We start from the raw sequence: 27,176 nt of genomic DNA, 5'->3' as shown, positions 1-27,176 counted from the left end.
CTCTGTTAAAGATATTGAGAGCCCCTAAGAACTTCTGTATTTGTAGACTATCTCTACCTACATGGGCTATTAAAAAAAATGAAATCTAATAAAATTTTTAAAATATTTATTTAAAAATAATACACTCATGACATGTTAATGTAAGTAGTATTTTTAGGAAAAAAATGACTATATTTTCCAATTTTAAAAATCATTGAAAAGGTGAAATTTCTTTCTATTTCTGCAAATCTCTTTAATTTTTGGCTTAAGAGAAGACAGTTAAATGCTCATTTGCTTCTTCAATCTGTTGCTACCACACATCATGTAGTCTCTAGAAAGTTCCAAAGTATGCTTATGAGAGAATGAATGAAAAAAGCAAGTAGCAGGGACCAGCAGTTAGCGTGATGGCTATGTCACTGGACTCTCATGCAGTCGAATGCAGTTCAGCACCCCAAACCCGGCGGCTTAAACTCATGCCGGGCACGTGTGCATGTGTGCCCAAGATTTTGAGAGGAGAATGGAGGAGAAGGGACTGCAGTGTGGCCATCCACCCTGGGGGGTGATTTCTTGCTTTCTGGCAAGCGCATGCACCCTGTAGCAAAAACCTCTCCAAAAAAAGGAAAAAAAGGAAGAAAAAGAAAAATAACAGTTTTATTACTATTGTGAGAACAGTTTCAATCATGTGAGACCCTAAGAGGATCTTGGAGGACTCCCAGGGTCCTGGAGCATAGTGTCCAAACTACTGCCTTAAGTGCATACTGATCCATCATGCAGAGTTGGAATAGGCCACCTGGAGCCTCCTCCCAGTGAGTCTATGGCTTGATTCTGGGGTCAGAGAGATACCAAACAATAACAAATCTGATCTCTGACTTCACTTGACTTAGTCTAGCCAAAGGGCTAAATCATTCACATTAGCGATCAATGTGGATCAAGTGGGCTTATGAGAGTGGTCACCATGAATGGCAGATGGGATGGATGGTGAGGACTTCTTGCATAAGTTGAACTGGCTTCCCAGATCTAATCAAAACACATCAGAATTCCTGGGGAACTTGTTAAAATACATATTCTTGAGCCCTGCTCTCATAGCTCCCATTTAGTAGGTTTGGAGGAAAGTCTGGGACTCTGAACTTTTCAAAGTCTCTAGGCTCCTCTGATGATCAGCCAAACCAGGTTTGGGAGCCTGATGTGTAGAGGCAAGTGACAGGCCTGGGCTCAGACAGAAGGACCTAGGGGCCATTCAAGGCAGCACACACGTGGCAGATGAAGTCCAGAACAGGGTTTCACAACCTCAGCACTCTCAGTGCCCTGGGTCAGGTGATCTTTGTCGTGGTGGCTGTCCTTGCACTGCAGGATGATTGACAGCATGCCTGGCCCCTACATATGAGGCTCCAGCCCCACCCCCACTTGTGACCACCAAGAACTATTTCCAGACATTGCCAATTTCACCTGGGAGACAAGGTCACTCAGTTGAGAACTGCGGGTCCAGAGAGGCTTGCATAGTCAAGAAGGGGTAACGTATGTGTTTCTTGAGGTTGGGGTCTGGAGCTGGCTGAAGGAGGGCCTGAATGCTGGTCCCTTCTAGCCCACATGCCCAGCCCAAGCAGTACATTAAAGGCAGGAGGGAAATTCTGTGGCCATGTGAATAGGCGGGTAGTATGATATAAACAGAGTTGAGTGAGGAATCATTCTGGAAGCCAAACACAGGAAAAAGTCCTCAGCATCCACGCTCTTTTTTCTCTTCCCTGCCTGTAGAGCCAGGCTCTGTAAAGAAGTGGTGTGCCCCCCTGGACCAGTGAGCTGAGCCTTTTCTTTCCCCTGATCAGGAAACTGAGAGGAGAGGTCCCCACAGCCCCTCAGCTCAGTTCACAAGTTCCCAGCTTGCCTGAGTCATGCCCTCCATGTCTGGGCCCTAGAATATCTGATGGGTGTCCTTTCTCTGCAGAACAAAGTGTTCATCTATCGAGGGAAGGAGTATGAGCGAAGAGAGGATTTCCAGATGCAGCTGATGAGCCAGTTCCCCAACGCAGAGAAGATGAACACAACCTCCGCCCCTGGGGATGACGTGAAGAACGCCCCAGGCCAGTGTATCCTTACAGAATGCCCAGCCATGGGGTCCGGTGTGGGTGGTCCTGCTGGGACTTTAGTCCACAGAGCCCCTTCCTAGGGCTCAGAGCTGCTGTCAGAAGCATTGCAGTGATTAGTGTCCAGCGTTAGTGTCCAGCGTGGGATCCAAAGAGCCCATGCTATGCCTTGGTTAATTTACTCACCCACTCATTCATTCTGGTGATGAGTCCTCTCAGGCCATGGCTCTGTATGAAGTACTGTGCAGAGCGTGCACGAAGTAGTCTTCCTTCAGGGAGCTACAGTGCAGGGCTAAAGGAGACACTGAGCAGCTACTTGCGCTATTAAATATTTGTCTATAAAACTATAATCCATGCCAAGAGGAGAGCATGTAGGGTGCTGTGGTTGTGAGAAAAAAGAGGTATCCTTGAGGAAGCAACACAGACCTTGTGTTACTGAGCCATATTAATGCTTAAGGTCAGAACCAGCCAAAGCTTAGTGGGAGTGAGGGGTATGTCCCAGACAGAGGGACGACACTTGGCACAAAGGCCTTTAGTGGGAAGGAGCATGGAAGGTGCCAAAAACAGAAACAGTGCCACATTGCTATTGTCATAAAATCGAAACTCCCGAGTGAGGCCCACAAAGCTGTGTGTGATCTGACCCCTGTCTGTCCGTCCAATGTCATCACCCCCAATTCTCCCTTCCCTAACTCATACCCCTCTGATCACACGGGCCTGTTCCTTAAACACGTCTAGCTTATTCCTACCTCTGCGCCTTCACACTCTGTTCCCTCTGCTTGGAATATCCTTCCTCCATGCTCCTTATAGGACTGACTCTCACCCGTCAGATTCTAACGTGGGCTCCCCTCCTGGAAGAGGCCTTCTTGGCCTTTCCAATGTCTAATGTGGCCTTTTCTGTACTCTTCATGATCACGTTACCTCAAGCCCTGTTTGTTTTCTATGGAGGATTGACCTCAATCTGTCGTTACTTCTGTGCTTTTGAAAGGTACGTGGACCTAAGCTAGAATGTCAGCTCCACGAGGGAAGATGCTTGCCCGCCTTATCCCTGCAGTGATTCCCATCTCCCGCAGTGCCTGGCACAAAGCTGGTTGTCCGTAAATATTAATAGAAAGAAAAATAAAACAGGGAGAGAAAGAAAAGGGAGAGAGAGAATGGATCAAAGCAGGGAGGCAGGAAAGCCCCAGATCGCCTGGTGCACCCAGAGTGCACGAAGTAGCACAGGCCATGCCAGCGGGGCGGCGGAGGGGGGTGTATGGTAGAGATGGGGGCCCATGTGGCAGCGCACGGCGTTCACAGGGCCAGGAGCTGGTGCTGGGCAGGAGGCAGGGTTCCCGCTGTGGGGAGCATGTAAGTGCAAGGGTAGCTCTGACCACTCTGCCGGGGGTGTATGCACCTGGCCTGGCTCTCTGCATTGTCCCTTTTAGCTCACATTAAGTTACTGCCTTTAAAATGGGGTTGATAGGGTGTGGTGTATGGCTGGTCACTAGGTCTAACCTTAATCCAAATATTTTTCCCTCTGGTGATAAATATTCATCTGTAACCTTTTCATTATGCTTGCCTGCCCTTCATGCCTGCTCTACCATGATTATTTGCGGGAAGAAATGTAACTGGTGGTGGGGCTGGCGGGGTACAAATGTGAGTTTAGTTACAGACGAGACAGGATTAGTACTAAGGCCCTTCTGTGCTCATCCCGTGTCAAAGTGTGGCCTTTCCACCGGGGTGGGAGGACAGCTTATGTTACTGAGCCATGTCATCGTATTTGAGGGTTCTGCTCCTACCCAGGTTCAGTGCTAGGAACCAAGTGGAAAAGAAAGGGGAAGGGCTGACATTTGCTAAACATCCTCTTCACGGACTGAGTGCTTCCTGAGTGCTTGTTTCTTTAATCCCCATAAAACCCCATAAGGTGGATATTAATTTTCCCTATTTCATAGACAGGGAATATGTGATAGAGATAAAGTGATTTGCCTAAAGTTACAAAACTGGTTAGTGGTGGTGTTATACTTGAACCTCAAAATCTCTGTCTCAAAACTCTGTGCTATTACATCATCATGGTTTTTGTTGTTATTATTTTAAGAGATTTTTGCTACAGGGCACATGCACTCACCAGAGAGAGATAGAGGGACAGAAAGTGAGAAATCACCCCTCAAGGGGGATGGCCACGCCACAATCCCTTCCCCTCCTTTTTTCTCTCAGGATCTTGAGCATGCACACACACACATGCCCACCATGAGTTTTAAGTGGCCGGGTCCAGAACTCGAACCACAGTCGACTGCAGTTGTTGGAAGTTCAGCAACATAACCATTACACCATCTGCTGGTCCCACATCATCATTTTTTTTCAAAGATTGAAGAACAGGATGCTCTTTAGTAACTGTGTACCATGCACTATGTGTTTTCTATGTGTTGCTTCATCTTATCCTCATAGTAATCCATTAAGTTGGGTATTACTGCATTTTGCTAATGAGAAAACAGGCCCAAAGAATTTAAGTAGCTTATAGAAGATCACAGCTAGGAAGAGATGGACCTATGATTTGAACTCGGACCTCTGGTTTTGCCAAAATCTTGAGTTCTTAATGCTCTGTTCTATTGCCTACACTTGTTGAAAAGGTGATAGGCTATTTGGGAGAGGGACAGTGCTCTTGCATTCTCACTCCGGTTCCTCCTGGGGAAAGACCTTTGAGAGCAAAGGCCTCTCTGTAGGGAATCTGTTGTTGCTCAGTTCTCCAGGCATAATTCCCTGTATAGGCTCAGTGCCCTGTGGGTTGTCTATCCTCTGGGGCACATCTGGAGGGCTCTGGTGTCATACGCTTCTCCAAGATAGGTATAGAGTCTTCTCTTGTACCAAGGCCAACTGCTAAGATCAGTAGACATGACCTAGAACCTTCTCTAAAACACGAGTTAGCAAACTTTTCTGTAAAAGCCCAGACAGGAAATACTTGAGTGTCTGTGGGCCATGTGCCCTGTCACAGCCACTCCACCCCTTTGTAGTGGGTGAGCCGCCACAGAGAATACTAACTAGATGGCTATCGCTGTGTTCCGATGAAACTTTATTTAAAAACACTGAAATCTGAAATTTATATCATTTCCACATGTCACAAAATACTAGGTTTTGGCAACCATTTAAAAACACGAGAACTATTCTAAGCGTGTGGTCCATACAGAAATAGATGCTGAGCTGTAGTTTGCCAGCTACGTTGTAGACTTAATCCAGAGTGACTTCCTCCCACAGCGGGCTGTTGGAACTGTGGCTTGAGACAGAAAATGGTTTTCCTAAAGATTACAGAAATACCTCCACTGAGATTTGTTCATTTGGGTTAAGCATTGGCCTCTCTCTGGGGAATCCTCCTTTAAGATGGAAAAACTCTTGGGATAGAACAATTAGCGTGAAGTAAATCTATCAGAAAGAGGCTGTTACATTTAATTTTAAATTATTTGGGGCCATTTCTTATATGTGAAAGAATCAGCCGCTGCCATCAGAAAGCTCACAGTCTATGGATGGGGGGGCGGGGGCACAGAGAGGGAGAAGCCTGGGAACTGGGGGTGAGAGTCCTAAGAGTACAGTCAAAACGTCATGGAGAACCATATGAAGGAAAATGACGTCAGTTGGGATGGGCATAGTCTTCATGGACTACAGTATTTGACATTTGCTAAAGGTTCACAAGACACAGGTGGTGATGAGGAAAAAAATTCCAAGAAAAGAAAATAATAGGATCTGTTGGCTATCCAGGGATAATGGCAAAATGGGTTATGGTCATATTGGCATAGGTTTGAAATCCAGGAAGAGAACTTTATGATGCCTTGTGATGGAAATATCAGGCCCAAAAGAAAAGTTTTGAAAATTACAGAGGTAATTGGGTAGAGTAGAGGGAAAAGAGAATTCGATTATCTAAAGAACATATAAAGGTGAAGAAGAAATGGAAGATAGGGAAAGGGAAGCAGCAGTCAGGGATGAACAACTCCATTCATTTGGTTGTCATATTACCAGTCTGAAATGAATAAAGACAGGTCTAGAATGAACAGAGCAGAGGTCTGGCCCACATAGTGCCTCTTCAAAATCCTGTGCCCATGGCAGGGATCACTGATTGATCATGGAATTCTTTTCTGAAAACCAGGGTTCCTACAATCCTGCTACAGGTAATGGCTTTTAAACTTTGAGAGTTGAAATACAAAATAGTATCTATTTGCATACTGTAAAGCAGTGCATCTCCAACTTTAGCATTTTTATTTATCACCCAAGGATCTTATAAAAATATGCAACCTGACTTGGTAGGTTTGAGGTAGGGTCTGAGATTCTCCATTTTCTAATAAGCTTTTGTCTGATGCTGATGTTGTTGTTTGGAGGACCACTTTAGCATAGCAAGTCTAGAATAAAAGAGTTCTGAGCTTAGGGTTAAAATATCCAGATACAAAGTCTACTCTTTTTTTAAGGTCTTTGTGACCTTCAACAAGATGCTTGGCTCCTCTCATCTTGACAGGGACAATTTAGGTTAATAATGCCACTCAGTAGAATTGGAAAGATTAAACAAGACTATGGGAAGGCATGCTCTCCAATTGATTGAGTGCATAAACGCATTAGATGGTTTTATTATGAATGACAATATGGCAATGATAATGATGATTCAGCATTAACTAATTAACTCTTAGCAAGAGCAGAGACCTAGACTAGGTTTCCAAGGTGTAAGGCAGCTCTGATAAGGACCACACTGATGGCTAACTAGTTATTAGGACCTAGTGGGCAGCCAGCAACCCAAGGTTGATCACTCATTAAGAATATGGCCCCAGAAGAGCTGACCTGGAAGGTCTTATATGGGACCTTCTATGCATGAACCTGTCCCTTCCACCAACAGACTTGTTGTGAGCCCTTAACTGCAGGGATTCCAGACATCCAGTGTTTCACTGTCCAGCCTGTCTTGGATGAGCACCCCAGGTTCAAGAATAAGCCGGTGCCCGACCAGATTATAAAGTAAGACCCACAGCCCACTGGGGAGAGGAATGGGAAAGAAAAATCCCAAGGGGCCATCAAGCTGAGCTGGTAGCAGGATAGGCCCCAGTACACTTCTGGTTCTTCTGTATCTCAGCCAATCTGCTTCTCCTTTCCCAGATGGGAAAAGAATTCTCCCTAATTATCCTTGCTCTTCTCCCGACAACGTTGAAGCCGGAGATGAATGGGAGGGACATGGTTATAACCCACCTGGAACAGTGAATTCTCAGTAAGCTTCGATGAGATACACAGAATGGAATGTGGGAACCTGTGCCTCAGGTTGGTCCCAAAGTGACCTGAGGTCAGAGAGGGTAGGATGGGCAGGTGACAGGAAGAGTTGGAGGCAGAGGACCTTGGTCATGCTGAGCACATTTGTCAGGTGTACATTGACAATGGGTATGTTCAGACTATGATAAAGGGACAGTGGGAGCTGCATGAAGTGTGTCCATCTGTTTTATACAAGGTTGCAAAGTCATTGATGAGGCCGTGAGGTAGGGGTCTGTGGGGCATAAGGCTACACCCCTTCCAGATACCAGATTCACACCCACCCTCCAGACCCAGTACCCAACAGAGCACCTCAATTGTCTTAGGAAAGAGCTTCTACTCTAGATGGACTGGCCAAGAACAGGAGCTCCTTTGTGAAAGATTGGGTTCTTTCCTTTAGAGGGAAGCAGTGCCTCCCAGCAGCCTCACGGCTAAGCAGGTATAGCTCACTTTGGATTTCAGCCCCAACTCCTCCTCTTGGTTAGGCCTCTGTGGGCAGGAGACAACAAGCTAGCACTGTTCCCTGCTGTCCCCATGTCAGTCTCACTAGAGATTTAGGAAGAGTGACTTGGAGGTGGGGAGAGGAACTGGAACACCTAAGGAAACCCTTGGAGAACACCCCTAGGACATTAGGCTCAGACCTTAGATGTATCTAGAATCTCAGGTGGGAACACTAAGTAATGAGCTGGGTCCTTCTAATAGCATTGATGCTAGAATTCCAGTTGCCTGCTATTTTAGGTCTGCTATGTTCCTGTGAGGACATACGACCAGCCTTTTTTCTAGGATGCTGGCCAGAACAGCCTGAGTCTACTTATATGGGTCCCAGAGCACAGACTCCAATTTAAAGATTTAATTGCTCCCATGAGGACTCTGAAGGCCTGAAGTATGCTGAAATGGGCCTCTCTGGACAGTGCAGGGTCAGGTCAGGGGTCAGTACCAAGGAATGACTACCAGCCTCAGCCTCTTCCTGTCTTTCAGCTTTTACAAATCCAACTATGTGCAGAAGTTCCACTACTCCCGGCCCGTGCGCAGGGGGACCGTAGACCCGGAGAATGAGTTTGCGGTGAGTGTCTTCACTACCCTTGATCTTTCCCCTGAGCCACCTGTAGCAACCAGAGCACATGCATCTCCGACCTCAAAATGGGGGAAACTTGATCCAAAGTCAAAGAAAGTAGAACTAACACGTGTGGACACAACGATGCCTGCTCCCAGTCTCTTCTGTTGGTTTTTCTCTCATTTCTTGAGCCTTTTCCCCAACAGCTGTAACCCAGGTCTCCTGTCAGGTATACCCATTCAACCACAGGGCATTCAGGCACTTTGGGGGCATAGGAGCCCTCAAGTTAAGAAGGGATTACGAAATCAAGCTTTCCAGGATATGCCAATAAGCCACAGCAATCCGGTCATCACTGTTCCTGGAGTGCTAGTTCCTGAGAGCATGTTTCCCAGTGGGGCCTTGTCCTCTCTTCCTAAGGATCAAGCCTCGAACAAGGAGGTGGTTCCAAGTCCCACTTGACTCTTTGCCTTGGTCTGGGATTCTTACTGTTCTGGGAGTCACTTTTCCTTTGAGAATCTTACACATACTCTGAATCCTCCCTCTATAAAACACATGAGGACAGTTCAGTAGTGCCTAAAAATTCAGCCTGTTAATAAGTCCATGTTGAAACTTACTTGGCCTAAATCCAGAGAGAGCTTAAACTTTATGTTGGGAAAGAATTCCTAACAGTAAGGTGAGAATATGTTTCTGGATCTTACCATTTGTATTCTGCCTTTGGGTGGTGGAGACCTGCAGGTGGCTGGGTTTCTGCCTGCTTCTCCAACACTCAGATTTTGTAAGTGTGTGCTCTCCTGCTCTTACCACCCCTTCCTTCGGCACAGTCAATGTGGATTGAGAGAACCTCCTTCGTGACTGCATACAAGCTGCCGGGGATCCTGCGCTGGTTCGAGGTGGTTCACATGTCTCAGGTGAGTCTAGGCAGCGTTCACATAGGCCCTCTTCCCCCTGATGGGCAGGGTCCAGCCAGCCTCAGGAAACCCCTTTGACTTTAAAAAGGGGAAATGTTGGCCCAGCCTGGTAGCACAGTGTGTAGTGTGTTAGACTGCAGTGCTGGAAGCCACATGGCTGACCCAGGTTGTCCTGAAAACACGCCAGGCATGCAGGTGCCTGAGGAGCTGGAGGGCTGGAAAAATGGGGATCGTGGAGTAATGTGTCCCTGTTAGGGTACTTCTCTCTCTCTTTCTCTCATGTATGTGCACACTCTATCAAGAAGGAGGGGGACATGTTTTTATTTGAAGCTCCTTGGGAGTTCCAGAATTCCAATGCAGGAAAAGACCTGAGGAAGCATCTAGAATAGCTGCTCTCAGGTTTTGTTTTAGCAGGTGACATTTCCCTCCCCCCATTAAAACCTTCCAGGCTCTAGTAACAAAGCTGATGAATGGGGAGATTCTGTGCTAGTCGCAGGGGATGCATTGCGGAGAGCCTGGAGCACTCTCTTCTGTACCACCACACATTCTCCTGCCATCCTAGCAGCTCTTTGGAGGCATCTCTGCAGTATCTCACTGTAAACCCACTTTATAGTAGATCAACTGAGGCTGGGAGAGAGGAAATCACACAGAGCCGAATTTCTGCCTGAAATTCAAATATTTGAGCTCCCTTGTGTAGATAGCATCGATTTTGCTTCTAAATACACCTCCAAGCCTTCATGCCCTCAGAAAGCTAAGGATCTGGCCATTCTGAGGATACAGGGGAAGGCCTGGATGGTCACGAGAAGACCTTTTAAATACAGACATATTCAGGATGTCATGTTTGCCTATTCATTCGAGAAAGAGCTCATGACTACTTCTCGTAGTCACTGTGAGGTACCTGCATGTACAGTTATCTAACACATGTGAGGTACTGTTCTAAGACCTGGAGATTCTGCAATGAGTCTCACAGTCCAGTGGGGAAGACAGACTAAAAAGTCCAAGTGTATACATAATATATCAGATGATGATAGCTACAAGGGAGAAAAATAGTTGGTAGAGGAGGGGCTGCTGTTTTAAGTAGGACAGAGAAAGCTGCTTTGCTCAAATGGCTGAAAGAAATGAAGAACGGGTACCTGCGAATGTTAAAGAGAGGGACATTTTAGCAGAGCAACCAGCAAGTGCAATGGCCCTGGGCTCAGAGTTTGTGTCCAGATCGGAACAAGCGAGGGGTGAGTAGACTGATACTAGGTCATGCAGGACCCAGTAGACCACCATAAGGACTTTTGCTTTTCCACTGAGCGAGACCGAGCCATGAACAGAGGAGAGACTTGGTGTGAGTGAAGTTGTATCATCAGCGTTGAGACCAGACGACTCTAGCTCTTAATGTCCCTTTCTATCCAGCAAACCAAGCATCTCTACAGCTCTCCTACCTCCTTCATAGCCATGGCCTAGACATTGGAAGAACATAGGAATGATGATGACAGCAACAAGCATTTGAGCTTGTGCTACACTTTACACACGCATGATCTCATTTAAACTTCCCAACAACCCTGTAGAGTAGATAATATTCTTCCCATCTTCCAGAAGGACCTGAGATGCAGAGTGAGTTAGTGGGTTGTTCAAGGCTAGTACAAAGGGTAGAGTTTGACATTAAACTCTAGTAACAAGTCCCTGGACTCGACCCATTCTCTTCTCCTTTAAAATGTCCCCTGCCACCCCCGTAAGTAGTTCTTCTTTTTTTTTTTTTTGGAGAGATTTTCACTGTAGGGCGCGTGCGCTCGCCAGACAGACAGAGAGAGACATAGAGACAAAAAGCAAGAAATCACCCCCCCAGGGGAGATGGTCACACCGCAATCCCTTCTTCTCCATTCTCCTCTCGGGATCTTGGGCAAGCACGCACACGGTGTGAGTTTTAAACCACTGGGTCTGGGACACGAACCGCGGTCGACTACATGGGAGTCCAGCGACATAGCCATTACGCTAACTGCTGGTTCCCTCCCATAAGTAGTTCTCTGGGAAGGAAGAAAGTATTTCTGCCCTTGGTCCATGGGACACACTAGCACATGATAAGTTAATCAAGTGTCCTGGCACTGCAAAGGCTTTATAGCATTATTTCATTTTATTCTGATAAAATGTGTAAAGAATACATACTATTATTAATCCTGTTTTTGAAATGAGTAATAAGAAACTTTCCACCAACCTGTGGCCTGGCTGAGCCCTGTCCTCTGGTGGTGCTCAGCAAGGTGCCTCTTCTCTCCAGTCATTCCTGTAAGACTGTAAGTCCACTTGGGGAGCCCAGCCATGAACTCTCCATCCCCTCTGCTGCTGTGTTTCTCCTCATAGCATTTATCACCTCCTGATAGGCTATACAATTTTCTAGTTGGTTAATTAATATTAACTGAATATTAAATATAAGATGTTATACTACCAATTGCACTAAAATATAAATTTTTAGAGATGGAGATTTTTGTCTGTTTTATTTCCTGCCATACTGCCAAGTGCTAAGAATATTCACAAGTCCCTAATAGGTGCTCAAGAATATTTAAGTAAATCAGTCACTCAGTGACTTACTATACAAATGCCCATGACATCTGAACTGGTTATTTTATGAGCTCAAGATTCTAAAGGTAAGAAAGAAATAGTCAACCATTTTGACTGGTTCCTTTCATCCCTATACCATCTGATAAAGGGGTTGGAAAAATCTCCAACAAGTTAACCAGAATGAAGTTATCTTTAGTAGCCTCCCTCAAATGAGTTGCCAGGAATTTCAGAATGTCTAAGACAGGACCACTTAAGGCCCCACTGAATGACTTCATTTCTAAGCATTTATTTTTTGTTATGTGAATTCGTCCCTTGCTCTTAGTCATTTCTTTCATAAATTAGCAAAACTATAGTACTGTTTGCATAGGGAGGTGTTTTCTGCTGGTCTTTCAGTGTAAGTTCTGCTAATTGAGGGTTTCATCTTCCTGTTCTTGGCCCTGAGAAATGCCTTTACAATGAACCACATCTAGGGTCAGAGACCCAAATTAAACTGGGTCATTAACAAGCTTTGTGATGTTAGGCAAGCTCTGTGCATCTCTGGGTCTCACTTTTCATCCTCTGTAAGTAGGAATTACAAAACTAAAGAATTTCAGAGTTGAAAGGGACCACAGGGATCATTAGTCTAAAAGCTATAAATCTGAAGACATTCGGAGCCAGTTAGATAAGGGAAATATATGAAATGGTCACCTGAAGACAATGAGGGCTGGCCGAGGCTGTCACGTATCTCAATCTTCACTGTACAGCTGACAAGGCAAACTAGGAGCAACTCTCTCCTGCTATTGAATGAAATTTTTTAAAAATTTTGCACACTAACCAAATCAGCACACTAACGATAGACCTATGCAAGTCTGACTGACCTGTCGTTATCCAATCTCTGGTCATGATTCCTCCTGGTTCTTGTCCACCCATGCTACTTTCCATAGGAGGAAACCAAGGACCAAACATGTGACTTGAACTGCCAAAAGTGTTCATGGCAGAAATCAGAGGTCATAATAGGCCTGAACTATGCAGTTCATGGATTCCTAAGTGGATTTAAGGGGGCAATAGTGGTGAAATGCCTAAAAAAAAAAAATATGAAAAAGCACCTCATCACCAGGAATGGAAATTGCTTCCTGGTTTGTCTGATTCTCTACCACCCTTCCAGCACACACACACTTTCATGCTGGTTTTCCAAAGTACTTGCCCATAATATCTTGTTTTTCCTTTATAGCAAGTCGGGCAAGGGTTATTCTATAGATCGTGCTAACCGAGAAGCTAAGGCTCAGCTTGGAAAAGGGGCTGGAGAGCTGAAGGCGTGGCTAAGTCCAGGTCCTAACAGCTCGTTGATGGCAAGGTTGGCATCAGAGCCTGCTCTGTGGTGGGAGAAGCCACCTTGGCATGAGAAGCACCCGAGTTCTCTTTCCAGCTCTGCCACCATCTGCCCTCAGGCTTGAGCTTGTGTGTGACATGTCCAGCACAGACCAGCACGGAGGGGGCAATCGATAAATGGAGCCATCTCCATTATCACGATCTTCACTCTCATAGCCGTTATCAGCTCCTGACATCCAGACCATCTACTGATATGTAACCCATCACTCTGCTCGGAGAGTTCCATAATTTGTAGTCTACACAAACGTTGTTATGAGGTGGGAAACCAAAGTTACTTTCATTATTGTTCTCTGTTCCTGATGGCCAGAATGAGGATAAAGATCTGGGACTCCAAAAATAGACTCACAAATGAGGAGGAAAGCCAATCAATAGGTCTTTCCATTTTTAATGACTCGCCTTAAAGCCTGAGTCTTTCAGACGTGCCAGGCTATTGTTGAAATCCAGGTGCAGTGCTGGGCTTAATCCAAGCAGTGCTGATAGATTTTTTTTAGAACACAGATTAGACTTCGGCTTCATAAAGCCCCTGAAGGGTTGGGGTTGGTCTGCATGCTTGACAGAAATGGGACCCTGCGTTTCAACGGGGGAGGCCAAGCTGCATCCCCCTTTAGTTAACACTGTGTATGTGTGTATGTATGCACACACATGTAGGTACACATTTATATGCCATAGACAGAGGGTGACAGTGGCAGAAGAGAGAGAGGGTATCTACTCCCAGGGACTTATTGCTGCAGAGCGGTATCTTCTAAGACATCCAGACACAGGGAGGGGGTGAGGAGTCTTCTATGTCAAAGGACTTTAAGGAGATGGTTTAAAAAGACGACTAGGATCATGGCCATGGAGGCTAGTTCTGCCCCTCTCATTTGTGCAATAGTTATAATAACTAGCAGGTGACTTTTTTTTTTTTGAGAGGTTTTTGCTACAGGGTGCATACACTCGCCAGAAAGACAGAGACAGACAGAGAGACAGTAAGCAAGAAATCACCCCCCCCCCGGGGTGGGGGGTGGCCACACCACAATCCCTTCTCCTCCATTTGCTTATCGGGATCTTGGGTATGCATGTACACGCGCCTGGCATGATTTTAAGCCACCAGGTCTGGGACTCAAACCGCAGTTGACTACCTGGGAGTCCAGCGACATAGCCAACTGCTGGTCCCACAGGTGACATTTTTAAAAGGAGTCTACTTTATGTAAGTCACACATCAAGCATCTCAGCCACTGGTCACTGTGGCCAAGAAGGCAAGCACTGTATCACCAGCACTTCACAGGTGGTAAAACATGACTTCCTCCTCCGCAAAGTTTCTCAGGCTCCTTCATTCTGTCCTCCAGTCCCACCCCACCCCTCCTCTGAGTCTTCCTCTCTTAGGATAACTGCCGTTCTCGATTCTAACACTCAAAGTAGTAATAACAGTAATTACAGCCAAATAATTCTCTGAAGTGGCTTTTCAAATCTGTATCCTTCCAATGAGACAGCTGAAGCTCAGAAAGGTTAGGAAACTTGCCCAAGGTCACACAGCTAGAAAACCACAGAGCTGAGATGTATAGTCAGTTTAAACTGGGGGGAGGGGGTGTTAATTCAGGGGTCAGGGAACTGTGGCTTGTGGGCTGCATCCCAAGGCCACCCATCTCTGTAAATAACTTCATCTGAACAGCCATGCACATTCACTTAACATATTGCCGTAGCTGTTTTCACCCTATAATAACAGTTCAGTAGTACAACAGAGACCATCTGGCCTGCAAAGCCTACAATATTTACTATCTGGCCCTTTTACAAAAGAAGTTTGCCGACCTCCAGTTTTTCACTCCCGGTCCCGTACTCTTGCGTGCGGCACTGTTTGGCCCATCGGCAATGGGCGGCACTCTGTTTCTGCCCTAAGAGGTGCGAGAGCGACTTAGTTGCCTCTTCCCCAGTAAACTGCGTCTGCCTTGGGACAGCACCCCAAGGCTGGACAGCCAGCCTAGGACCTGCCGTGCTGGGCCGGGAGATCACATCACGAGCTGCTCTGACTGGCTAACGGCTCACATGTCGTCGTTACTCAGCCAGTCCCCAAAGGGCTGACTTGGTCAGCGGGAGAGATCCCCCTCTGGGGCACACTCAGCCTCTGAATCTCCAGCAAGTGCCTGACACGTCCTGCCTCTGCATCCCAGAGCAGGAAGCCGGCCTGCCTCTCCCGACAGCAGACAGTCTGACACGTCCTGCCTCTGCATCCCAGAGCAGAAAGTGGCCCTGCCTCTCCCAGCAGCAGACAGCACCCTGAGCTCACTCATTACAAGATCCTGCTGCAGCTTTTTGGGGGACACTGCCTCATTTGAATTCCCAACCCAAGTGGACTCAAACCCAACTGCCACCTATTTTTTTTTTGGAGAAGTTTTTGCTATAGGGCATGTGCGCTCACCAGAAAGAGAGAGAGAAAGTGAGAAATCACCCCCCCTCCCCAGGGAAGATGGCCACCCCGCAATTCCTTCTCCTCCATTCTCCTCGGGATCTTGGGCCATGCATGCAATCTGGTGTGAGTTTAAGCCACCGGGTCCGGCACTCGGACAGTAGTAGACTACATGGGAGTCCAGCGACATAGCCATTACACCAACTGCTGGTCCCAATGCCACCTATTTCTAAGGTGACCTGCTAAGGCCCTTTCTCCCCGGGGATCTCATTCTCAACAGACCACAATTAGTCCTCTGGAGAACGCCATCGAAACCATGTCCACGGCCAATGAAAAGATCCTGATGATGATCAACCAGTATCAGAGCGACGAGACCCTGCCCATCAACCCGCTCTCCATGCTCCTGAATGGGATCGTGGATCCAGCCGTCATGGGAGGCTTCGCCAAGTACGAGAAGGTAAGGGGCTCGGCTCCGTAGGCCCTGGAGGGCAGACACAGCTGTGTGTCATTTATCCCACAGTGGTCTCTGTGCCCCCCAGAATACACCAGTTTGATTGTACCTCATGTAGCTCTGAGCTTCATGTCTTAGCTGAATCCCATAGGAAGGGGCAGGTGTCACAAGGGCCCCTTAATCCACTGGGTGAGTCCAGGCACCTATTTTAAAGAGAAGATCTGGACTGGGAGCTGGACCATGTAAGTACGGGAGATGCAGGTCAAAGGACATGTCACTGCAAACCCATCTCTTCCACTGAGGATTTGAAATGACTTACACAAATGGAAAGACATGAAACCCAGAATCTATGAAATGACAGAAGATTAGGAGGTCAACTCTAAGGGAGCAATTATTAATCTAGATATCCAGATCCCAGGACCCTCCAGAAAGTACCACACTTCTGAGCCACAGATTTCATTTTTGAGCCTCCTAATGTCCATGGCAAAAAGGGAAGTGCTATCAGTTACATGTGTCACCTTATCCCTGAGGGGAAGATAGCATTTTTTTGGTAGGGAATCATAGCTTTCCCAGACATTGAAGTAGGATAGAAAAGTTCTTACTTGGCTTTTACCTAGCAGGCATTGAATGAAAAGTGAACTTATTATTCTAATAAAAATCTCACATGAATTTGTCATTTCTTCTCTGTTGTTTATTGACATAAAACGAGCAATAACATAGTACACTATAATGCAGGGACAGTAATTCCAGTCATCCCAGCTCCCCACAGACACCCCTTATACCCAGATGGTCACCCCTGGTGATGCTGTGTCCAGCCTTGAGGGGTGCTGTGCTACGTCTGCATATACGTGTGCACACACTAAGGGCAGGAGCCCAGAAAGAGCGAGGGAGCTGTCTGGGTCACTCGCAGTGAGGGAGACCTCGAGGTGAGCTGGAACACACAAGTGACATTCCTTACTGTGTTCTTTCCCTCAGATTAATGGTCTCGAACCTGTACCCTGCAGGGTTTAACACACAGGTCCTCCACTCAGTTTCTGAGTCAGTTGTTCTGCCTCTTTAGTGAGTTCCCACATGTTGCTGCCAGACTGCCGCAGGTCCAGCCAGGGGCCCCACGTTGAGAATTCATTCCCTGGAGTTCGCAGTCCATTCCCAGTGGATGCTCTGAGCCTCTTCTGAGAAGAGAAAATAGTCCCTGACTTCCACACCGTCCAGATACTGGGGCTCCATTCCTGCCCCTCTCAGGTGGCCTCTCCCAGGGCCAGACAGATTGGGTGTGGGGTCCACGCCAAATGAGCAGGAAGTCCCAAACTGCCGTCTGTCCTGCCCAGGCCTTCTTCACTGAGGAGTACACCAGGGACCACCCCGAGGACCAGGAGAAGCTGAGCCGGCTCAAGGACCTGATTGCCTGGCAGGTAAAGAGAGAGCTGGGCCCCTTCCCCTCCCGACCGTGGTTCCCTTGCTCGCCCTCAGCTGGGCTCTGGCTGGTGTGCCCTGATTCCATGCCACTCCCTTCCTGTGTCTCTGTCCTCTGACTCGGGTTCACACTGAGCAGACTCACCCTGGAGCAGAGCCCGGGGCAGCAAGGCTGTGCTGGGTGTCTCCAGGATTGCTGTATTTGACGTTGAGTTCGGTAGGTGACTTTTCACAGTGGGACTAAGATGAAAACTGAGCCACATACATCCACTGCCACCTCCCCCTGCCAGCATGTGCCAATCAGAGATCAGGGGGCTTGGGCCCCACCCCCTCAGCCCCTCCATGACAGTGGGATGGCTAGGTGTGGGCAATAACTGAAGCCCATCTGGTTGGTTCTTGGTCAAAGGGTCTGCATCCTCCTGTGTCCTGGCAAACCAAGGCTCGGCCCCCCAGATCCAGGCCCAGACGAGAGGGCACCATCCTTCCCCCACAGCCCTGGTCTCCCCAGAAAGGCTCTCACCTTCCTCCTTGTCCTTTCTTGACTGGCATCCCCTTTCTTCTCACAGACTCTTTCTTTCCTTCATTCTCTCTTTCTGCACATCCGTTCCTGCTCTCCCCCTCTCTTAGGAGCTCTGAACTTCCATCTCCCCACCCATCTTTGCCTCTCTCTGCCTCCACCCCCTCCTCTCTTGGCTTCCCTTCCTCTTGTCTCTTCTCTTTCCACCTTTATGCCTTTTCTACTCTGTAGAAACAGCAGCTCGGTAGGTCCCTTCTGTAGGGGCTACAAAGGCCCACACTCGTCCTCTAGGCTGTGGCAGCCCCTTCTCTGACATCTGCCCCTCTGGGCTTTCAGCAGAACACCCAGATCAGGAGGCTGGAGGGGGCCCTGGAGGGGAGGGGAGTGCTGGGGCAGGGAGCAGCCTTTACAGCTGTCTCCCTTCTCTCCTCCCGCCCTCCCTCTTGCCAGTCACCATGCAAAGAGAAGTAAGCTTTTGTGGTAGGGAGTTTTTGTTACTCTAGGGAAATCAGGGAGAGAGAAGCATTGGGTGCAGCCTCTTTTCTTAAAATAAGGATTCCTAATTCAGGCCCTTCTCTGCCTCTGCCAATTTATGCAAAGTGGAGCTTTAAAAATGAAACACCAAGCACCGCACAAGATGTATTCTCCTGAATGCATCTTGTGTGTCTGGAATTTTCTTTTTACCTGTGCCACCTGTGAAACCTGAATATCCCCAAGAGCTCCAGCCTTCTGGAGTCACCATGCCACCTAATATTCAAATAACAGTATTCTCCCTCACCACCCCCCTCCAACTTGGGAAGCAAGAAGGCCAGGCTTTGATTGATTCCCATCCTCAAATATTTGTGCGGTATCCAGGAAAGGCTCGGATACCACACAAATTTGCTTAGTTGTTGAGGATCACTCTCAATCCATACCACTGCCCAGGGGCCCCGCGGTACCTCTTCTCACCTTCTCCGCTCTGTAGCCACTGCACTCAGAGAATGGAACTCGGCCTGTATGAAATAAGTCCTAGTTAGTCCTAATGATCATTTTTACATATCAGTGAATTCTCTTTGTAACTGTGTTCTTTAGAATTTTTGAATATATGCCTAGAACAGATATTGGCCTGTAATTTTCCTTTCTCATAATGTCCTTGCTTGATTTGTGTAAGTTATCCTGGCCTCAGAAAGCAAGTCTCAGGACCCAGCTGCAGTGGTGCCCGCCTGTACTCCATACCTGGAAGGCTGAAGCATGACGAGACCCTGACAAAATCCCTTCCTCACATGCTTGCTCTCTCCTTCTTTCTCTCAGTCTCTTCTCTCATTGAAAACCAAAACAAAACAAAACAAAAAACTGAGTTGGAAGTTGTTTCCTATTTTTTTCATTTTTTGGCAGAGTTTATATACAATTGGCATTAACTGTAGAGGTCAGAGATGTTTTAAAGTATGTCTTCAGTGGATAAGGAGACTTCAAAAAATGGAAATTAAAGTAGGAGTTTATTTTGATGTAAAAAATTGAAATCCATGAATAGGTTTTTTATAATATGCATTTACCACGAACTTTCAACAATCTCATGTTTAAGGAGTTTCAGATTTTCTATTTATAGCTTCCATGTTCTTTGGGTAAATTGTGGTTTTCTAGCAACTTGTTCATCTTAATATTGAATTCATGGATATAAACATTTTTATAATATCGTCTCTGATCTATTATCATGCTTACACTTCCTGTTGTGATACTCTTTTCTCAATCTCCATACTATTGGGTTGTCAGAAAAGTCATGACACATTTTTGCATAGATTAAAAAAAAAAAAAACAGAAAAAACATGTCACACTTTGCAGACAACCCAATAGTTATTAGTACCCTAAGTTTTCTTGGTTCATCTTTTTAGGTGTTTATCAGTGTGATGTCTTTGTTGTCCTTCTGTTTTGTAAATGTGTTTTCTTTACCATTCATGTCTACTCTGACCTTATGCTCTTCCTTTTATCTGTATCTGCATAGACCACTTACTGTCTGGAGTCACCTAGGATGAGGATCCTGGTGGCCACACCACTGGCCACTTGGGAACTGGGAAGCCGAGTTCTCCCTAACCTAATGCAGACCTTCCCTTCAGCCCCATTTCCACCTGGCTCCTCATCCTGCTCTGTGCTGTGCCTGGCACCCCTGAGCCCGGAGTTCCTTGTTCTGATTTTTCTAGAAACTGTGCATTTGCTTCTTGGTAAAATGGGGAAATATAATGCTTGACCACAAAGTGAAACTGTGGCACCTGGCCATCTCACTGCTCCACTGCAGAATCACAACCCAGCCCTGGTTCTGACCCATGCTGCTTTCCTGTGGCTCCTGCAAGCCCTCAGCCCCTCCTAGGTTCCTTGAGGCAGATGGGTCTTTCATCATAATCAGCTCCGTTCTCTGCTCTGAGAGGCCAGTAACCATCCTACATCCACCCACACCCACCCCCACACAGTTGGGAGGCAGGCTTCCAGACAGCTTACTGAAGAGTTCAGGTTCTCCTTTCCCGTGGTTTTTCAGGAAGACGTCCAAGAGAAGGAGGCAGAAATGTCTTTGCATTACTATCATGGAAGTTTTCCATTTTTTTCTACAAATAATCTATACTCTACTCCTTTACACCCTGGTTATGTTTTCCAAGGACACACACAGCATTCTCAGCTGTTCTGTCTCATAGTTATCACAGTGGTTCTGCAACTCCCCTGCAACACCCCTGCAACATGTCTACACCCAAACAGTATCCACTGATCTCCTTGGTGGATAACTGAGACTGCAGAACCCTCCCCTCAGTCCTCAGCTTGCCATGGTTTGCATCACCTTTTGAAAGTTCCCTATTGGTGGACTAACTTGTGGTACTAGTATGTTCTGTCTTTTCAGCAGCCAGGTGATACGTGATTGGCCCTCCTTTCTAGAAGGTGGCTGTGCTCACACCTTTTCCACTCAGCTCTTCCCTTTTATCTCCCATCTTCTGACTCCACTTTCAAATCTGCTTTTGTAAGAACTCCCTAGGCAGGGCTTCCAGTCTGTAACAGCAGTTCCTCCCCTCTGGGCCCTGCACTCTGCCCATGGTAGATCCAGGGACCTGAAGGAGCAGCTCTTTTGCAAGGCCAGGGAAGCTGGAGGTCTTTTCTCCTTCAAGAACAAATCTTGAAGTTGCAGCTTCTCCATTTCTCATGGCTGGGGATCCTGTCTGCGAGTCTCTGAGGTCCCCAAAGCCATTGAGAAATTCCTAGCAGCCAGAATTGACCTCAGTTGCCTCAACGGGCTGGGTCCCAGACAGGCTGAGACCAGCTGGCCAGCCTCTGGCTCATCACTTACCACCTCTCTCCCCAGATTCCCTTCCTAGGAGCTGGAATTAAGATCCATGAGAAAAGGGTATCTGAAAACTTGCGGCCCTTCCACGACCGGATGGAAGAATGCTTCAAGAATCTGAAAGTGAAAGTGGAGAAGGAGTATGGTGTCAGAGAGATGGTACGAGTGGTCCCTGCTCTGGGAAGGGGTGAGACTGGGTGGGATGGGGCAGGGAAGGACAATGGGGGTCAGAGCTGCAAAGGGGCCTGCCTCCAAAGGGAAGGGACTGATGGCCAGCATTGCCACAGCCCATCCAGAGAACCTCCCTGTAAACTTGGCCCCTTGGAAGTCAGCCCAAAATAAACACCAATTACAAATGGAGCCCTTAGCACTCAAGGAACTGTGTCATAAATAAAAGGTACATTCACAAAGCACTTACTATGTGCTAGTCCTGATCCAAACATTTAACATCTACCAGGTCATGTAATGCTCACAGTAAGACTGAGAGGTAGGAATGATTTTTAACCCCCTGTGTCTCTCCTGAGGTTTGGAGGTCTCAAGTAAACTTACCAAAGGCTACACAGCAAGTGATGATCAGAATTTATACCTAGCTCTGTTGGCTCTAAAGCCAGTGCTTTTGGCCACTGAACTCCATGACCTAAAGAAGCCATTGGCCTGGTACTTACGAGGACATCTTTATCCTCTTCCCCATAAAGTGGAATTATGAAATGTCCAGACTGTGCAGGTCCTTACAGACCATCCGGTCCAACCCCTCATTTTACAAATGGGAGACTGAGGCCCAGAGGGCAAACCCAGGTCTTGTGTCTTCTGGTTCAAGGGTTTTTGTTTTGTTTTGTTTTGTTTTTCCATGAGGTTGCCTCTTTCAACACTTCCTGCATGAAAACCCTATTGTGCAATTCTGATGCTAACTACCAAGATTTAGGTCAAATTTCACAAGCTCCAAGTTCCCTGGGAATTCTACACTTCTGCCCAACTGGTTACAAATTCAAGGGGGTCCCTACTACTGCAGGTTTGATAATTCCCTAGAATGACTCAAACTCAGGAAAACACTGATATACTTTTAGTTGAAGATATCAGTCAGGCCCAACCAAATGAAGAGACCCATAGGCCAGGTCTTGGAGGGTCCCCTACATGAATCTTCCTTGACCTCAGGACACATCTCCCTCTGGAAAATGGATGTGTGATTACCAATCAGGGAAGTTCACCCACCCCCTGCAGAGTTTTTATTGGCGTCTCCTTATGTAGCTATGATTGATTGACTCACTGATCATGTGATTAAAATCAACCTCCAGCCCCAGTCTGTTCCCTGAAGGTCCAGCTGATGTTAAAAGGCTCAGAGCCCCAGTCCTGTAATCACATGGCTGGTCTTTCTAGCATGGCCACGTCTATCCCGAGCCATCTCATTAGGATGAAGCAAGGTGTGGTCCTTGGGGCCACCATGAATTACAAAGACACGCCTATCTCATGAGAAACTAAAGATTTGCAGGTTGGCTCCCAGGACCCAGGAATAAAGGCTAGCCACATCCATTAGTCTTCAACAGTCCCAGAAAGTTTGTGTGCTGATGCCCTGCTCAGCCTGGCAACTCCACCCTGCCCAGCTGGAGAAGAGAGACACAGGAACGCTGAGGCCACATCGCCCTGGCCCTGGCCGCTAACTGCCCCGTTCTCCCCATCCGCAGCCCGACTTCGACGATAGGCGAGTGGGCCGCCCCAGGTCCATGCTGCGTTCCTATAGGCAGATGTCCATCATCTCTTTGGCTTCCATGAATTCTGACTGCAGCACCCCCAGCAAGGCCACGTCCGAAAGGTCAGTCCCTGTGCCCCGGGCAGCCCCCCACATCCCTGCCTCCTGGCCCAACTCTGGAACAGCCTTCCTTCCCTTTCTTCTCCGGAAGCCACACTTCTGTCTCCTCTTGCCCCTTTCTGTTTAAAGGCTGTTCCTCATCAGGTACCTCACTAGCTCTTACGATTGCTTATGAGGCTGTGTGGCTTATGCCATGCTTAGCGGGTCCTAGGAGGCTCGGGGAGGCAAGGAACCTTCTGAGGCCCCCACAGAAGCCACCTGGAATCTTCAGGCTCCCAGTCTAGGGAAGCTCTGTTGGCTGGTCGAGCTCCCCACAGCCTGCATCTATCTGGAATATTCTTACCCCTCAGAGAGGTCCAGTCCTTCCCAAAGAGGCCCCTGTCCTGGCTCAGAGTTCTTCCTCCTGCCCCTCCCCACACCCCTCCTGGGGCCTCCCTCCCCTGCCCCTTCTGCCTTCCTGGAGCCTGGGCTCCACCCTGCTTAGCCTAGCTACCCCAGTCACAGACATGCGCTAAGCCAGAGCTCCCTGCGGGCCAGGAAGGACTAAGGGTTCCTCAGACCTCCTCTCATGACCACGCTTGGAGGCTGCTGCAGATATCCCTGTTTACTGAAAGGAAAGGACAGAGAAGTTGAGTCCTCTACTCCAGATCGTTGGGCTTGGAAGGGGCAGGACCCGATTTGAGTCCAGATCCGGATATTGAACACCTGTCTCCTCACCACCTGTCCCTGATTCACCTCCTTCTCAGCCCTCTTACCCCGCATCTGTGGTTTGTGAATTGGGCACATGGCCCCGATTGTCTGCCAGGTTAGCTAAATGCTCGGGTCGGTAGAGGCAGCTCATTCAGTGTGGGAACGCCTTTGGCCCCTGAGCCCCTGCAAGGCAGTTCCACCAAAGCTCTAACTGCAGTTTCTGCTGCCGCCCTCTTGCTCTCAGCTTCGACCTGGAATTAGCACCACCCAAGACCCCGAAGGTGGAGCAGGAGGAGCCCATCTCCCCTGGGAGCACTCTGCCCGAGGTTAAGCTGCGGCGGTCCAAGAAGCGGACCAAGAGGAGCAGCGTGGTGTTCGCAGATGAGAAGGCGGCGGCCGAGTCCGAGCTGAAGCGGGTGAGCAGGGGTGGCCGGCCCTCCCCAGACTCAGCACTCAGCACTCAGCAAGGCTGTGCTCCACGCTGGCGCCATGCGAGATGTGCTTGGAAGCCTCAGCTCGGCACAGTGGGGCCCTGAGATGGCCGAGAAGCAGAGTTTATGCTCACACCCACAAGGCTGGGATGGCTGGGATGTGACCAAGCTGGGATTTGATCCCAGGCCACCGCACTCCAGAGCCCACGTGTGTCCTTCGCACCTTTACACTGGGCTTTACAAGGGTTGGAGAAGCAGCCTGTTCATTCACTCAGTGAAGGCGGAGCCGCCCACTCGGTACTGAGCCGGGTGCTACTGCATCCCTCCTCCCTCTGTCTAGCCCCTGGGCCATTCTAACCACTTCAGCTCAGACCTGGCTGAGCCCCTCCCGTGTACCAGGAGCTCCAGAGATGATGCAGAGAGGAAGGATCTCACTGCCCCGGTCTGAAAGCTTTGGTTTCATAAGCTAAAATTTGTTTAATGATGAGAATTGGTGTCAGATGGCCTTGGGTTCAATCTAGTTTCCACCCAGAAAAGTTTATTGAAAGTATTCTGGGAACCTGGGAGGCAGAGGGATGAACTCTCCTAGTGAGGGAGAGACACCCCCGAAAGGGCAGGGTGGGCTAGCCGAGATGCCTTCTCATGAAGAGAAGTTTCTCCACACACTTCTCAGTAAGCCTCGAAGTCTACTCTCACACGTGGGGGAAGGATGGAAATACCTCGTGTTTCACAATTAAGGGAGACATCATTCACACGGTAGTCTAAACTAATGTCCCCACACTCCTGGAGTTACGTAGTCTGCAAGCTGTGTAACTACACGTCAGGCTGGCGGGGACAGGCATGAAACAGAATAAGTGGACCTGGCGCCTACCCTCTGTCCCTGGCCTTCCAGGTCCCACAGCCGCCTCATGCTAAGCCTGTGTGTGTGTGTGTGTGTTCATCCAGCTTTCCAGGAAGCACGAGTTCATGAGTGACACCAACCTCTCAGAGCACGTGGCCATCCCCCCGAGGGCGTCCGTCCTCTCCCAGATGAGTTTCGCCAGCCAGTCCATGCCCACCATTCCAGGTATGCTCCATCCCTCCTCCAGCATGGCCGGACAGAGGTACGGGGCCACCAACCTGCGGGGAGGATGGGCGGGAACCACGACCCACAGCAAACAGGCATGGGGCATCCCAGGGTGCGGGCCCTGCTCACAGCCTCCCTGTCCTCTGCTCTCTCCCCACCCCTGCCCTCCTGTGGGTGAAGTCATCCCAGCAGGCTCCACTGAGGGCTGGGCTGGGGGCTGCTGTTTCTCTGGGAATCCACTCATCACACCAGATGACGCTGAGTTCTCAGCAGAACGCCCCAGGACCTGGAAGCCTGCCCTGGGTGTATCCCGGAGACTGGTGTCTCTGACTTGGAGGACCACGTCTGCAGTGCTCCATGTGCGGGTGCTTCCTGTCCGCGCCTCCCTCCCACGCACTCACTGCCGGGGAGGGGTCCACGGCACACGGCCTATTGTTCCCAGTTCACTCCGGGGCAGCCTGACGCCCCACCTGCAGGTGCAGCCCACCCCAGGGTGCTCCATCAGGAGTGCAGAGTCCTTAGTGTCCACTGCTCCGGGCCAGGCTCTCCGTGCCAAGGGCAGGGCAGGGAGGGACAAGACGAGTGGTGCTGCCTGTGGACTCAGGGCCGCGCCCTGCACTGAGCGCACCCCTCAGCTCGCGTCCATGCTGCAGAGCTTGCCTGTGAGTAGAGGATGCCCACGGCAGGGACAGGGCAGCCAAGGCTCTGTGAATGTGTCTCTTGCCTGTCACCGACTAGCAAGTGGCAGGGTTGAGTTCCGACCTGGGCCCGGGCACTGTACCCCTCCCCACCACCCACCACCCCTCCCAGTATAGCCACACACAGCCACGGAGCTGGTGCGAGTGAAGGCCACTTGGCTCTGTCCTCACAGTCACGAGGGGCCTCACAGCACCCCAGGTCAGTGCTCTTACTCCCACTTCACCAGCTTGGAAACCCGAGGTCGGGGCCAGCTGACGTGACAGGCCTGACTCCAAGCCAGGGGCCGGAGCATCAGGTCACCCAGCTCCGACCTGGCTGATACCAGGTTGGAGACACTGGTGGAAAGGAGGAATCCAGGTTGCTGGTGTTGGGAGGTGAAGGACAGGGAAGGTCATGGTTGTCTTCCCACTTTGGGGCAGAAGGCCCAGTGCTCCCTGAGGAAGTCAGGGCCCAAGTGGCAAGGGGACCCTCCCCATCCCCAGCCTCCACGTTTTCAGCCCAAAGCCCCTGGACAAGGCTTTGGTTAGGAGGCAGGGCTACCCTCTGTGAGAAGGACAGGGTCAACACCCCCTGGCGAGGCAGGAAACAGGCACATGCGGCATGTGACCCCGGGTGCTGGCTCTGCCCCCAGCTGTCTCCAGCTACCTCCAAAGTCACCGTCTTGTCATTCGGGGGCCCATGCTCCTCCCCCCGCCCACCCACTCACGCCCACCCCACTGCTCTCTTCCAGCCCTCACGCTCTCGGCTGCAGGTGTACCCGGGTTGGAGGAAACCAGCTCGTCCCCCCGCCTCAGCCAGACCTTCCTCCATCTCTCAGATGGCGACAAGAAGACGCTCAGGCGGAACAAAGTCAACCAGTTCTTCAAGACAATGGTGATGAGCTGGGTGGGGAGAGGGAGGAGCCGGGGCTGGGGGAGGTGTCTGGAGGAGGACTGGAGGGAACAACGCAGCATGAGAAGGAAATGGCGGGCTGTGTATGTGCGTGCGTGCCCGCGTGTGTGTGCGTGGATACATGTGTGTACATGTGTGTACATGTGTGTGTGCGTGTACGTGCTCACTCCCCGGGAGGCTTGGTTGGGCACTGCCCAACAATGCCGCTTACCTGGGCCCCACGTGGTTCTCTGAGCAGGCCTGGTCCCAGCCGGGCATGCACAGGGCCCGGGACCTCAGAATTCGGAGGGAGCCAGCCCTGCTCCATGTCTTTCGGTGATCCTGTCCCAGCCACAATACCTACTGTCTTTGGAGGGTGAAAGTA

The 27,176-nt window shown here is 49.1% G+C and overlaps 1 protein-coding gene across 1 annotated transcript in view; it reads left to right on the top strand.

Annotated features, from left to right (window-relative positions):
- The window catches only part of DOCK2 (dedicator of cytokinesis 2), a 445,944-nt gene that overhangs the window by 415,156 nt on the left and 3,612 nt on the right, over nucleotides 1-27,176 (top strand). The window contains 11 exon segments of the mRNA XM_014587766.2: nucleotides 1,922-2,063; nucleotides 6,941-7,022; nucleotides 8,283-8,367; nucleotides 9,180-9,266; nucleotides 15,836-16,012; nucleotides 17,335-17,418; nucleotides 21,253-21,390; nucleotides 22,911-23,038; nucleotides 23,970-24,141; nucleotides 25,102-25,222; nucleotides 26,652-26,794. Of these exon segments, the coding sequence (XP_014443252.1) occupies nucleotides 1,922-2,063; nucleotides 6,941-7,022; nucleotides 8,283-8,367; nucleotides 9,180-9,266; nucleotides 15,836-16,012; nucleotides 17,335-17,418; nucleotides 21,253-21,390; nucleotides 22,911-23,038; nucleotides 23,970-24,141; nucleotides 25,102-25,222; nucleotides 26,652-26,794 (1,359 nt within the window).

The sequence above is a fragment of the Tupaia chinensis genome, unplaced genomic scaffold (assembly GCF_000334495.1).
Source record: "Tupaia chinensis unplaced genomic scaffold, TupChi_1.0 Scaffold000234_1, whole genome shotgun sequence".
NCBI lineage: Eukaryota > Metazoa > Chordata > Mammalia > Scandentia > Tupaiidae > Tupaia > Tupaia belangeri.
Note: the sequence above shows the minus strand (reverse complement) of the source record. Positions and strands in the feature narration are given on the sequence as shown.